The sequence below is a fragment of the Mastigoproctus giganteus genome, chromosome 2 (genome assembly GCF_048544385.1).
Source record: "Mastigoproctus giganteus isolate SK-2022 chromosome 2, ASM4854438v1, whole genome shotgun sequence".
Lineage (NCBI taxonomy): Eukaryota > Metazoa > Arthropoda > Arachnida > Uropygi > Thelyphonidae > Mastigoproctus > Mastigoproctus giganteus.
Genome location: NC_143576.1, coordinates 210,465,635 through 210,480,363, shown reverse-complemented (window position 1 = coordinate 210,480,363; position 14,729 = coordinate 210,465,635). Strand labels below are relative to the sequence as shown.

At 36.5% G+C, this 14,729-nt stretch overlaps 1 protein-coding gene across 1 annotated transcript in view; it reads right to left on the bottom strand.

Annotated features, from left to right (window-relative positions):
• LOC150090028 (iroquois-class homeodomain protein irx-2-like) overlaps window positions 1-13,509 on the bottom strand; it is a 60,342-nt gene extending 46,833 nt beyond the window's left edge. Inside the window, exon 1 of the mRNA XM_090368941.1 lies at window positions 13,333-13,509. Coding sequence (XP_090225067.1) covers window positions 13,333-13,377 — 45 coding nt within the window. The 5' untranslated portion in view covers window positions 13,378-13,509. The remainder of the gene's footprint in view (window positions 1-13,332) is intronic.
• Window positions 13,510-14,729: the final 1,220 nt, after the last annotated feature.

Sequence of the window (14,729 nt, the reverse complement as noted above, 5' to 3'; positions counted from 1 at the left end):
TGGAGGTTGTAAATCAACAAAGACGGTGTTGCTGCAAATAACGTGATTCAATTATGTTACCATTACATTAAGCCACGTTGAATATTCCTCTTTTAATATTAGGAAATTTAATTTGGCTTTGTTTCGTGGTTTTTATCATGATATTCCAGTAACATCATTCCAGTTTTCCAGTAACATCATCGTTGGCACAGTTTCAACATTGCAAACAGGCTGATGTTTCTAATAGCAAAAGTTGAGACAAAGTGGTTCACGGTGTAAAGGAGTAATTCAGCTTTGTCCAAAAATTATTTTAGACAGCAGGTCCATTTTAAGCATGCAGTTACATCTTAGTCAATCGATTGTAAATCCCTCATATTTTCGCTTATTTGTTCTTACCAGATCAGTAGAATTTTTCTCCATATTTGCTAAAATAATAAGATGTCAAGTAATGTTTAAGTTATTAAAAGAATGATTTAAATAGAACAGTAATGGCTTTGGCATTTCTGAAGTGCCATTTTCTTGTTTTGAATCTGCTTGTTCAGATTGCTTTTCAAGTTCGCGTTAAAGATTTGCTAAAATTTGAAAATTTCCGTGGTTAGAGCAAAGCAAATAATTGCACATCATACAAAAGAATCACATTTTCATTAATTATTTATGTTTACTAAATTATAAAACTTATTTTCGTTAAAAAAATTCCTTTCACGAAATCCAGAAGGAAAATGAGTGAAAGCTTAAGCGATCCACTGTACCCCCATTTAAGTTTCAGCTCATCGGAGAACAGCAGTTGCCATTCGGTATTGATAGACTGGAACTGGAACGCAAACTGAAAGTCATAGAGATGGGACATGATTGGAGAGATGGATTTTTAGCTGAAAGGATGAAGGAACATTGAAAGATTTGAAAATTTACATTTCAAAGATTTTGGCGACTATATTGGACATGATGAGACAGTAGAGGTAGAAAGAGCACTGGATTCGGAGCAATAGAATCTTATAGTCGCATATGGGTGGCATATTCTGTTTCAGCAATTGCATAATCCCTTTTAAGAACTGAGGTGGTAAAGTGTGGCCCCCCTTTTCCCACATATATGTCCAGAAAAGATCGATGGTACATACAAACAAATATTTGTATTTTGCATCGCTTAGAAATGCACATCAAGTATTGTGATTTTTAAAGTAAGTCGAATAAATCAAAATCACTGACTTATTCTCCGTTATTAAGCATCATAATGGTATATAGATAAAAATTGGTATCCGTTCAAAACAATCTTGTTTAAAACTTTGATAAGGACCTAAGAAATTCAAAATATAGAGGCATAAATAAAATGAATCATTTAGTAAATAATAATCCATCGCGCAATCAGTGACCGTATCGGTGTTCAATGTTCATAACGCTGTTCGGTGGTGAGATTGCACCACTGTAGTCCCTCATCAATATTACACAGATGCACATTACCTGCTTGTATTTGTAGTGGAGGGTGTTTGCTCCTTAATATCGAAGTAGTAACCAATGTGTGCTGTGCGAAAATTGTGATATTATTTCAGAATAGATTTATACAGAATTATAATAGCACTTCTTTTTTAACGCTCAGTTCCTTACCATGTTTTTCACAAAATACCCACAAAACTCGCTTTCTGAATGACGGGTGTTCAATTTTATGATATACAGCTCCTATTCATCAATTCATGTTATTGCAAAACACTTTAGAATCATTTACAATCGTCTATAATATTTAAACAACACTCCCACTTTCTAGAATATTCTAGAATCGTCTACAATGTTCTGCCACATTCAGGTTCCTTTCACAATGTTTTGCCACATTTAGCAGTCTTCTACGCTTTTCTGGAATATTCTCGAATATTCTAGAAATTTCTTAAATATTATTTCACTTTTTAAATTTTATTCATAATAATAGAAAATATTTTAATAAAATTGATAAACACGTCGGTCCTATTGGTACTTTGAAAATTAAGAAAAATAAATGTGATTCAAACTTTTAGGTGGGAGTGTTTGATATTCGTATAAATGTGTATATAACGCCGGCTAGTAATGAAGATATAATTGATACTACTGTGTTGGAGCATGATAAGTAATGATATGAATCTATGAGTATTAAATAAGCCGAAAAGACTAATCAAATTTTTATATATGTATATATGCACATGCCGACTGAAATATATATATATATAAATAATTACCGTCTCTTTACATATTGATAGGCACTTGGACAGAAACCAACCCCTATCAATGCATGAAAAGTGTAAAAAGCTTGTTGGTGCCTGAAGAAGTACCTATCAATGTGTAAAGGCGGTAACTAGATTTTCATATGAAAAACTAATATATTAATTTTAGTTAGGTCAAACTGAACCAATTGAACCTCTCAGATCTTTATCTTGAATGGATGTTGTTGGGTTTAAGAGCATAGGCAACTAAGGTCATGTTGCTCGTGTATATTGTCTATAAATTTCGCGTGTTCTGAGGTTGATTTTCTGTTTACTGGACGAAAACCCGAGTTTCCGGGACCAAGAAAACCAAGCTACCCTCTCCCGAGACCGACTATTTAGCCACGTTGTGAAAAAGACCCATAAAAATTCCTCTCGTCATCGACAGGATTCGAACTCAGATCTTTTCCACCCGGTGTGGGGAGGACGGCGATCCTACCAACTATGCTACCCACGAGGGCTATCTTTATGTTTACCCAAGGATGTTTACAATTGCAGAACCAAAAAAGCATAAAGAATAGGACCAAGATTGGCCACAGTATCCAAACCAGCGTGCTAGATCCCCAATTTCCTCAAGAACAAATCAGTCTCAGAATCTGTTACAACAAGCTATGATCTATAAGCCATCCTCAGTCCATACCTTTAATCCATAATCAGTGAGCCTTATGATATTCTAAGAACTAGACAAATTCTTGGAAGGTACGGATGGTTGAACTGTGTAGCGTTTGGTTGATGCTGCATAAGCTTGCTACCGTGCATCATTTGCTGTTATTACTACTACTATCTTCAACGCGTGCGATTTCTTACCAAAATCCAACTATCCAGTTCTACTCCAAATAATTGAAAAAGATTTCTTAATGTGAAAATTAGCACATACCTCTCTTCTTTTTCAATAATTAAGAATAAGCAGCCCACCATGTATATTGCAATAGCACAGGCTCTTTGAGTATACTGGGATTCAAGCTCCTATTAAATACAGTCGTTCTGCCAACTTCACTGGATGATCAGCGTGGCAGATTATGGTCCCTTTCCCTTAACAAGACTTGTTGAGGAGGTTTCCATCCTGCAGTGGATTGATATGGCTGCTGTAGACTGTCCAATCGCGATGATTTTTTTTCGAAGAATAACCAAGATTCAGAGGGAAAAATTTTTCAACCTTAGAAACCTTAGACCTAAGACCTTAGAACTTTAGAAAAAAATTAATATTGACAATCTATATGCCAACTATCTAGACTTGAACATCAAGTTGACCCTTGAAATACAAAAATTAGCCATTACAACAAATGAGAAGTATTCAGATTCCAGACAGTCAATCTTTGGATAACTAACATTTCGATACCGGTCCATTCCAGTGTTATTCTTTTCCGGTACATGAGAATTGCCTCCGCATCTAATTGTACAGAATTCGGAATTTTCAATATCAAAATTATCGCTTTGTGAATATCAAATTTTTTATCTTACTTTTAACTTTAATTTTTGTATATCTTAACTATTGACTTTAAAAGTTTGTTTTGCTTTAATATTTTGTGAATGACAATTTGTGTTTCCAACATTGTTCATACATACTCAACATTTAAGATTGCACGTGATGTACCCAGCACAATCTTATTAAGGTTTTATCTAAAGGAACAAGCTTGCAATCCTGGACATACTCGGGCCACACCACTAACGTCTAATAACCTATTTTCTACTTTTTAGAACCTTCTTTTTTTATGCATAGTAGCTCTGGAATTATGATAGTTCTGAGGATGGATGAGCTGTTGTATTCTTTCTATAACCCCTCGGTTCTTCCTCTTCAGATATTATTCGTTGGACTTCATCAAGTCTGACCATAATAGATATTTCCTTTCCACTTGGAATCGTTACTGTCACTCTAGCACCATATTCATTTTCGTTTCAGTGTTGCAGGTGGAACCACTTGGTGCTCATTGCCCCCCCCCCTGCTTGGAATGAGCTTTTATGCTTTCCTATTATAATAACGTTACCCTTATTTGGTACCCTCTTTGCCTTACCTTAAAACCCAATTCTAAATTTAACTTGTTAAGCATAATCATTATGCATTAATCATCATAATTCTGCAGTAATCATTATGCGGACATATTGCTGTTTTTCTCTCATTCTTGATGGAGCCGACCCTTGAGAAAAGTTATTAAGATATATTTAGTCATAGCTCACAGTTTATCCATTAATATTGGTTGTATATAGATACGAGGGGCGTTTGAAACGTACTTGGCCTGATTATGAAAGGACAATGGTACAATGTTAAAAATTTCTGTACTTGAATGTAAAACACATAAAATAGTAACCCACCAAGTTTCATACAGTTTCAGTAAGGTCTTTCTTGAATTACAGCTCCTGAATTCAATAAAGTTGTGTGAATGAATAAAAATGGACAAAATCAGTCACCCAATATTTGGGGAAAGAAAGGGACCAACTTCAAAGGCAATTCATGAGAATATGGTTACAATATAGGGGAAGGATACTCCTTACTATTCCATGGTTAAGAAGTGGGCAACAGAATTTAAATGAGGGAGGGAGAGCCTCGAAGATGATCCACGATGTGAAAGACCTTCAATGTCCATCACTCTAGATGTTGTTGACAGTGTGCATGATCTGGTGATGAGTGATCGACGAGTGACCGTTTGGTATATTGCTATTATCTTGGGAATCTCATCTGGATGTAAGTATCATATAATAACAGAGGCTCTCGTCATGAAAAAGGTGCCAGCACGATGGGGCTCAAAGGTGTTGATCGCAGATCAAAAATGTGCAAGAGTTGTCAAGTCAAGTGAACATTTGCATTATTTTCAAGCAGATCCGGCAAATTTCCTTGCAAGGTTTGTGATCACAGGTGAGACGTCGATCCATCTCGTTCAGCCAGAGACAAAGGAGCAGTCAAAACACAGCTCTTCTCCCCCCAAAGGAAGCCAAGTAGATTCCTTCTGCTGGCAAAGTTATGGCTGGTTTTTTGGGATGCTGATGGAATATTCCTCGGTGACAAAAGTTTACTGAGTCCAAAGGGGACTACGTTGATAATTAACATGTTACTAGACTCCTCAAATAAAAATAAACCTTTCATATTATGGTCACGAACTTTTCAAACGTCCTTCGTATTTCAAGTTTAAGTATTATTTGGGTGCTCCATAGCTTCGCTTGGATATATAATTTTGATTCAGATTTTCTGTGCCAATCTCTACATATTCATTTCCCTCCACCCCCTAAAAAAACAAATCCCCGAATGACATAAAATACAAAATATTAAAGTTAGATGCCGAAAGAGAGGGATATCTTCTGGCTTTCCTTGCTGATAGAGTTTTTTTCATTGCTCAATATCTACTAAACTTAAGCTCGTACTTTTTACTTTTCACTCATTTGTATTTATCACTCTTATATTCTTGAGAACGAAAGTTGGAAGAAAAGAACTTCATCAGGAAAACATGAAGACAAAGATAAACATACTTTTTGAATTTTTTTTCTTATTAAATATGGTGGAAAATATTATTTAAGGCAAAATAATTTATATGAAGTATACTTTGTATAATTTTATTTATTATTATCTACAATAACCTCCTAAATTATAGATCGCTTACTACACGTAATAGACCTGAACATAAGATTCGTCTAAAAGAAGATTTTCATATTACGTACATAATGTGACCGGCCCTGATGGGTAGCACAGTTGGAAGGATCGCCGTCGTCCACACACCAGGGAGGACGGATCTCTCAAGGTGGAAAAGACCCGAGTTCGAGTCCCGTCGATGACGGGAAGACTTTTATGGGCCTTTTTCAACACGTGGCCGAGTTAGTCAGTCTCAGGCGAGTGTAGCGTGGTTTTTTCTCCCAGAAACTCCAGTTTTTCGTCCAGCGAACAAAAAATCGACCACAGAACACGCGCAATTTACAGACAATATACACGGGGCAATATGACCTTAGTTCCTGATGCTTCTAAAACCTTACTACAACAACATAACGTGACCCATGGAGCTTATCAGATGTTAAGTCTAATAAAAAGCTGCACCTGTTCCCTGCAGAGCATACAAATTTTTAAACGTACAACGTACTCGCATACGTTGCACTGATCCAACCAATTGTCGAATTCGTAACACCGGTCTGGTTTCCAGATGGAAATTATGATATTCACTTAGCAAAAAAAAAAACGTATAAATCAAAGTAGTTAATTATATGTTAAAACCAGATGGGAAGATCGAAAATTATCATATCACTCGTATCATGTAGTATTTACAGCCAGACAGTCTGCAATCATTGATAGACGAATCCTAATCCTTCGATTTATGCTGCAAAATGTTTAATGACCTGTCATTGGACAGCTGTACATACTGAACTAAGAAAGGGAGAGAGAGAGAGAGTCATACATTCTTTTAACTGTTTATACTCACATAAAAGATTTAAGAATAAGAAAAAATCGAACTAAAAGTACGTAGATATATTATGTCCTACATCGAAGGATCTATTTTCAACATTTTAAACCTCATAGCAATTGACGGGGGAACTCAAGTCTGATTTCAAATGGCAATAGGCTCTCCAAGCTTCACCTTAACTCCCCCATCCTTAATACGGAGGACACTCCTGGGTCTAAACTTCTTAACGAAGTTTTTAAGGTTAAAATTGTATTAAATCGAAGGCCGGATACCAATTTCTTGAGAAGTAACCGGTCAGAAAAAAATAGATAATAATAAAACGAAATAAAACTGTTTGTTAGAAAAGTAATAATGTATTAAATTACAACAGCTGTGTCATCTTTAGCTAAAGAATAACTAAGAAGCATAAGCTATTCCTTAGTTCCTCTAAAAGACATTCTCAATGTTTTCTAATCAGCTATGTTCTTTATATAGATTTTGGTTCCATTAAAAGTCCAGAAAGTCCTTACTAACGAGTTATGTGAGCCAAAACTTAAGTAGGTCGAGATATTTACAGTCTAGAAAAGTGTACAATAAAAAAAAAACACATTAAATATAAACTAAGTAAGTGCCAGAGGGGAGTGGCACCCTGCAGTGGACTGTGTCGTCATCCTCAAGTGGTAAGTTGGTCCCTTTACGGTCCATCGTGGCTGTGGTTAGTTGTTTTTCCCCAAAATGTTTTAGCAACCAATTGGGAGCTTCAGACTTACCTCAGCTTTCCGATGGCCAACGGTAATAGTGTGTGTCATACGTCGGTATCTCCTTCTGCCGCCACAAATAGCGCATAAAACCCTCCTAGACGTTGCTCAATGCGTTGCCGATTTTCGACATTATACCGAAGCATCGAGGGCGTTTCACCTTGCTCGCTAGGGTATCTTGGTAACTATGGCAACGGTAACAACAATCCCCCACTAAATGCTTCCCAATGTGAGGCAAAGTTTATGAATAAGTCAACGGTGTCATATTGCAGTCAGGTAGAATAATAACCTCCAGATGATGTCATCACATTTCCCGCGGCTTTTTTCCTCCCTGCAACAACAGCTAGAGAAGAATCCCTACAGTGAAGAAACAGATGTTCGGATAGAGGTGAATAAATTTTCCATTTGTTTTTAAATAAAATATAGGATAAGTTTGAAAGAGTATCGATATTGCGCGTGTGTTGGGTTAGCAAGCGAGTTCCAGCGATGCTTCTTCTTCTTTTTTCGATTTGTTATACTTTAATTGAGTCCAAATTACCCTTGGACGATTAAGTTAAAATGCCATTGCCAAAGTATGTCATATCGTAATGGTATTAGGCCTTCCTTGAGTTTTTAGACCTGGAATGTTACGTATACGAGAATTACGATTGCTGACATGGGCCCGGTATGGAAAATGCTAAATATCTCTGGGTTACCTTAGCGTTAATAGATGCAATGTAATTAGGGGAACTTCTTTCCCTTGGTTCCCCCCACCCCATAAGAATTAAAACAGTCCAGTTCTGCCAATGCGGCTCTTCTTATGGCTTATTCCATTCAATCCTTCGCGATAAAATTCGTCCTTGCTTTGGAAAACTAGAATTTCTTGTCTGATCTACAAGCAAGAAAAGGATCCTACAAGTTTTCCTTGAGATATACACATAGATCGCAGAGCAACTGAGTTGTAGAAATTCATTAATGTAATTACATTGACATATATCGATAAATGTGACTCTTGGTGTGATCGAAATAAAACAAAAGCGAATGAAAGAGAATTAATATTCGAGTTGTTATTGTTCAGGGATAATAATCTTAAATATCTATATTTTGATTACAGTTAATAACGAACATTGGTTTTATGTACATTAACACAATTGACATTAATCAACAAGGATAGGAGGAGGGTTGAGATAGAACAGGATGGATGACTACGCAGACTATACCAGGACCTCCAGCAGTTAGAACATCCGGATGTATGTTTGTAAATATAAATGACAGGTTGAATTTTGTATTCCTAGAACGATGAGGTGTATATTTATTTCTTTATAACAACCTAGTGGTTCGCAAACACCTGAAATTCTTGTTAATAATCATTTGGTACAGATGTAAGATGGCGTCATTGAGTCAACAAATCCTTTCGCATAATTGAAAATAGAAATGAAGAAAATAAATGTTATTTTCTTTCTTCCACTAAATATATATTAATAAATAAATTGGTCTTTATTAAAGTATAAACAGTTTACTTTATTATTAGATTTGATAAACAAATACAACGAAGATTAGAAATCCGTTTTTTTATAGAGACAATAAATTAAAATTCAATATTTTGAATAAACAGCAGACATCTGTACGAAAAAGTTGTTTGACCTTTTTCTAACCCAGACGCGTTTAACAGCAAACACTCCCTAACATTTTCCTATTGCGCATCGTTCTTTTAAACGTTGTATAAACTGCAGTACTGGCTAAGATTGGGCCACCACCCGAAAATTCAACATTTCAGCCACCTGGCTTTTTTGCCACCGTATGTCTGAGACTAAGCTCCAGGCAGCGGCCCAGCAGGGATCAAACTGATAATTAAACATCATCACCAACCTTCTCTGGATTATATGGTTGCTGGTTTAATTCCTGTCTTCCTCCAGGGGAGGTGATCAGTACGAAGCTCAGTGCACAACAATAAGCCCAGAAATTGCTTAAGTACCTCTGCATTTTCGTTTAACAGAACTATGGTGTTTACAAGCATCTAAGTGAGACATTTAACAATGTTGTTTCTTCCTCCATTTTTTTCTTATAAAAGTTTTTGGGGCGAGTTCTGGTTTTTTCCTTTCTTTGGAAAGAATAAATTGCTCGAAGTGGTCTCTTAAATTAAACTAATGGCATGGAAAACACTAACATAGATGGTGTAATTGATTGCTTAGCTTAGATTTCATTCTGTTTGACATTTACAATACCCATATGTGATTCGCGAACATTTATTAATCCAACGAGGGTTGGTCCCTTATGAGTATGTTGATATACGTAAAGGTTTTATTAGCTGCCTGTTAAAACGAAACAGCAAAATTGCCTAGATGTTGTATTCCCGCATTTGATGTTTATTTTCAAGTGAAGACTAACCGCACGAGGCTACAGCGTAAATAGTTATTGATGGCCAGAGTAAAGTGACTTTGTTTTTTTTTAAAGTGGCACAAAATAAACGATTCTTTCTAGTAGTTCCATGAGGGGCAGGTTTTTTTACTGTTTGTTTTATTCGCTGGCTGATGGTTGATTTGATTTATGAAGCGTTCTTCATAAATACTCCAGTACTCCTTAAATGCAACCATGGTTTAATACAATTTATCCTATCCCTCTTTTAAACCCCTAGCATTATTAGAGTTATGGGTGTTGCATCAAACATCAATGCAATTTTCGTTAATATTACGATTGATTACAATAAATATATTCAAATATATTCAATTTCCTATCTCCACAAACACCAGGTAGAAGTTTGTTCCATCAATCACTCCCTGGCTGATGGTAAATTTCCGCATATCTGTTTTGCAACCATCCCTTTTCAATTTAAAATTTAAATTTGTATCACCTCGTGTGTGTTGTATCACCTGAGAAAGAGTAAAGATGCCTTCAGCATTTAGTTTAAGTCGACTGAACCATTTAGATTATGATGGAAATTTGCTCAACTTTACCGAATCTTCAGCTATTATACAGATTACATTTCGAATTATAATCTGGATGATGATATCTTCTAGAATAACTGCTCGTTTTACCTTAATACAAATTAATCTTGGACAAAAATAACAAAATTAGTCTTGAATATGGAAATTCAGATTCAAAACAAAATTCTATGGTTTTATTCCAAAGATAAAATTCCATTACGGTTGAAAATATGGAGTTATAGCAATAGATAAACGAAAATTTAGTCACATCTTAATGAAATTAACTTTAATTTAATAAAACAAAAGAATTGGTAAGACCTAAGATGCAACTTTCAAAGACATTAATTGTGATCAAAATAAAATAAATCTTAGAAGTGGGAGTAGACTGCAATGGAGAATCAACAAAAGTGGAAAATAGCAGACAGCACATGTAGATTAAATCCAAAGAAGGATGGGAGAGCCTACACGCAAGTAGCAGCGATTGAGACAATTGCTTCTTTTTAGGGACAACAAGTTCAATTCAATCAAATATGTGAACGTGGAAGGCTACAACACCAAACCAGCAACCAAGCGATGAATGGATCAGCGAAAATCTACGATCAGCAGCTGGGGATTGAAGTTTTGGTATTAGCATATCGACAGGGACTGCGAGCATTCTTCCGTTGACAGAAACATTTAGGGGAAGATAAAATCAATCGGAAGTTCTTCAATATGAAGGTTCTCACTCTCCCAATCGTCGTAAAGAGGTTTTATTATGTAATCAGTGTCCACAGAAATTCTGCAACTCTCTCCTTAAACGTATTAACAACGGATGTTGAGTATCCTGTAGGACACGGCGATGTATTTGTTTACAGCTCATTTCGATTGAGTCAAGGTCCAGTAATGAAATCTCTTTGGATGCATATTGGTCCCTGAAACTGCTAAATGTCTGTATATGGTTCAAATACCAAATAATCCTTGAATTGTATCACATTTATTGCTTTGTTCATCTACTACGTCACGATCCTGTTTACCTTCTGCTGTCCTGAAGTGAATTTACAATCCACTTGTGTTTTCTTGCTTCAAAAACTACTTAAACTAAATGCTTTTTTTATGCGCGAGATTTTCTTAATAATTCAGTAAATTTTTGCTTTACTTTCTTGTCTATTTTATAATAAAACAACTTTACACCGATCATTCTTCTCCGAAGCATTTCAGTCAAAAAAAACTATACACATATCTTGATAATTTTCCCCCCCTCCCCTCACACCCAACGTGATAACCTTCTGGAACCTAGCCCCTGCGTTTTTGGACGATTTGCTATATTATTAGGTGCGTTGGATATCTGTAGTTAAGGAGTGGGGGCTACAATCCAGGAAAAGACTGGGGGAAGGGAATGCACCAGTGGGTCTTTGAACTTGATAGCATCCCTCCTTTAGGTTATCAGCAGATTCCCGAGGGTAAAGAAAAAAGCAACTTCTACAACGTGATAAATGATCTTTGTAATATTAACATATCCCATGGTTATCTTAAATTTTCTTGTAAGGCCTACAATGTTTATCTTAGAAGGAGATAAGAAAATTCAGTAGCAGAACGTCTCGGATATGATAACCCAATCCGTATATTTATTTACTATTTTTGATGATGCTATTTGTAAAATAAAACAGTTTAATCCGTGTCCATTGCAGTAATCTGGACTGATGTTCAGATGTTCTGCATAATTAAATAAAATAACAGAGATAATCTCTAACGGATAATCTATTAATACAAATTCACTTATTTGATAATCTCCTAATAGATAATAAGATAATATAACTGTTATCTGTGTAAATGGCGAATATACCAAATTTGTGTTATCTAGAATTAGATGTGCATCTCTTTTTTTTGTGGGATTTTGTGATGTTACCATGGATTTTATGACGTTATGTGGGATTTTATAATGTTACCTGGGATTGTGTAATGTTTCCTGGGATTTTGTGATGTTTCCTGGGATTTTGTGATGTTTCCTGGGATTTTGTTGATATTTGCTGGGATTTTTTGATGTAACATGAGATTTTATGATGTTATGTGCGATTTTGTTGATGCTACCTAATGTAAGTGTTATACTGGACCTGATTCCTGGCTAAGTTTCAGATACAAAATAATAGCCACAATTAATATAATTATTATCAATTTTCATGCGAATAATCAACTGAAAACAAATATCAACTAAAGCAATATAATTGCAATTTTTTAAACAAATATGTTTGGCTCTAGCTTAGACTTTTTTTAGAATGAGTTGGATTTATTTGGACAAATAACTTCCATAAATGTAATATTCATTTAAAATAGTTGGCAGCAATTGCCTGAACATTTTAACAGACTGGATTTTAATGAGCAGAGAATTGACATAAACGAAGATCAAACATTCTGTAGAGAAGACATTTTGTTTCCAATGTTAAGGATTGAATTATGACATTTTCCACTGAAATTTATACAAATACAGTATAAAATTTTCTAATTCCGTTTCCTGTTTAGTTTTGGCTTACTCATTTTAAACTATTTTTGCCGATTTATTTTTTTAAAATAATACTTTACAGAGGGGATTTAATATCTGACAACCATCTCCAGTGTAATAAACGAGCTAAAGACTTTCAAAAGACGTCATCCACAGAGAGCGCTGTTAAAGATTGATTTTCGAAATCAGCCCTTCTGTATTCAGTTTAAAATTTATTTCCTTGTCTGCTATTAGCAGTGCCATAGCTGGGCACTCATGATGTATGATTGCCTGGGCAGATTCCTCTCCTGGTCAGGTCAACATCTTTCTTTAAAGAATAACGCCTTTCCTTTTTTTTTTTTTCTTCTGGTTTCTTTTAGTCCTCTGACTCAAAGATTTACAACACTATTTGGAGACAAAAGTCTTAAACTAGAGGGATGCAATAGGAGGGGGGGGGGGGGGGTTAGCGTAGTCAAGTAATCAAACTCGCTTAAAATGATCACATGTTGGGAAGGCAACAACGTTGGCCGTTAGGCTTAGTGTCACGCCATCCTTCACGTGCATCGGACAGCTGTAGAAGAAAGTGCTGACGGCTACTTACAAGAAAAAAGAAAGAAAGAAAAATAAAGAAAGGTGTATCAAAAAATCGTGACCTACCTGGGAAGTAGAGGGATACGTGTACCCAAATTGGGCGTAGGACATGCTACCGCTCCCACAGTGCGTGGGGGCTTTTTACGGTGCTGCCGACAGGTGAACTTCGGATACTCGAGTCGAGTGCAGACTTTTGTAGGAAGAACCGCGAGGGACGGTCCGTCGTCTGCATATGCAACAGTCACACGTAGGAGAGTTTTAAACGAGTCTGCTGCTTCTTCTTTTATTTTTTCTTTCTTTTTTTTTTTTTTTAAACCGAGGAACCTTTTGCTGCGTGTGTGTCTCGAAATCGAGTCCACTATAGTCCGGGTCCACACCCAACTCCCTCCAGGCACTTGGATGGACTTTTTCGGAGCATTTATCAAACCACCTTCGTCATAGCTACAAAACTCGTGCACTCCTTCGGAATACGCATGCACCGGGCCGGGGGTTGTTATAAACAACTAGCTCACGAGATTGCTCCGACACACACACACACGCACACGCACACAAAGATTTGCGGTTTCAGCGCGAGAGTAATGTAAAAGGTGGTGTCGGCGGCGCCACGACTGCTTTGTTTTCCGTCTGGCCGTAGCGTTGACCGTTTACACGAACCGAAGGAAACATACTCGGGAGACATCCAACATGGAAAGAACACGGGTCAAGGAGGGAGGCTACGACTTGTTAACATGCATGTGCACTATTGCCCAGTAGCTCTCTGTGCCTCGCGCACTCGCCGTGGCTCCTCCCCGTAGCGCTTTGATCGACACCTCGTGGTCCCGCCTCCCGAAAGGAGAGGGGGGGAGGGCGGAAGGGAAAAAATATAGGAGAGGGAAAAAAAAAAAGAGAGAGCGGCGTTCGTCGGCTAATACGATGAATGACGGGATCTCCCACAGCAGCGAGACCGCAGTGTATGCTCGACTCCTGTCGGCGGTAAGGTGAAGAGAATTATTACACTTAACTTTGTTACGTAAGCTTGTTTCTGTGTGGTTAAGTAGGCATTGGCGTGTTGACCCGAAATTAAATCTTTCTTCGGATGCTTTCGAGAATTTCTTAAGAAAAAAAGAATTTCTTAATAATTTTTATTATTTTTTTTAGGTCGTGTAGATTGGTTTGTTTGTTTCTTTTTTTTGTTTGTGGTTGCTGGACTCGTTTGATTGGCTTTGATTTATTTTGCTTCTTTTGGCACGTTGCAAGCCGTTTGGATTTTTTGATCGATTTTGGAGATTGATTTGGCTTTTTGATATCGAGGGCTTCTTTTTATTTTTAAAGTGGATTATTTGTTTGGTTTATGGGCGTGTACAGGATTCACTCGATCATGGTCCGAATGATGGAATTTGTTGAGTTTGTCTGTTTGTGATGTTGCAGAATTCCTTTGATTTGTTAATTGATTAATTTTTAGATTTTAAGATTGAGTAGACCGC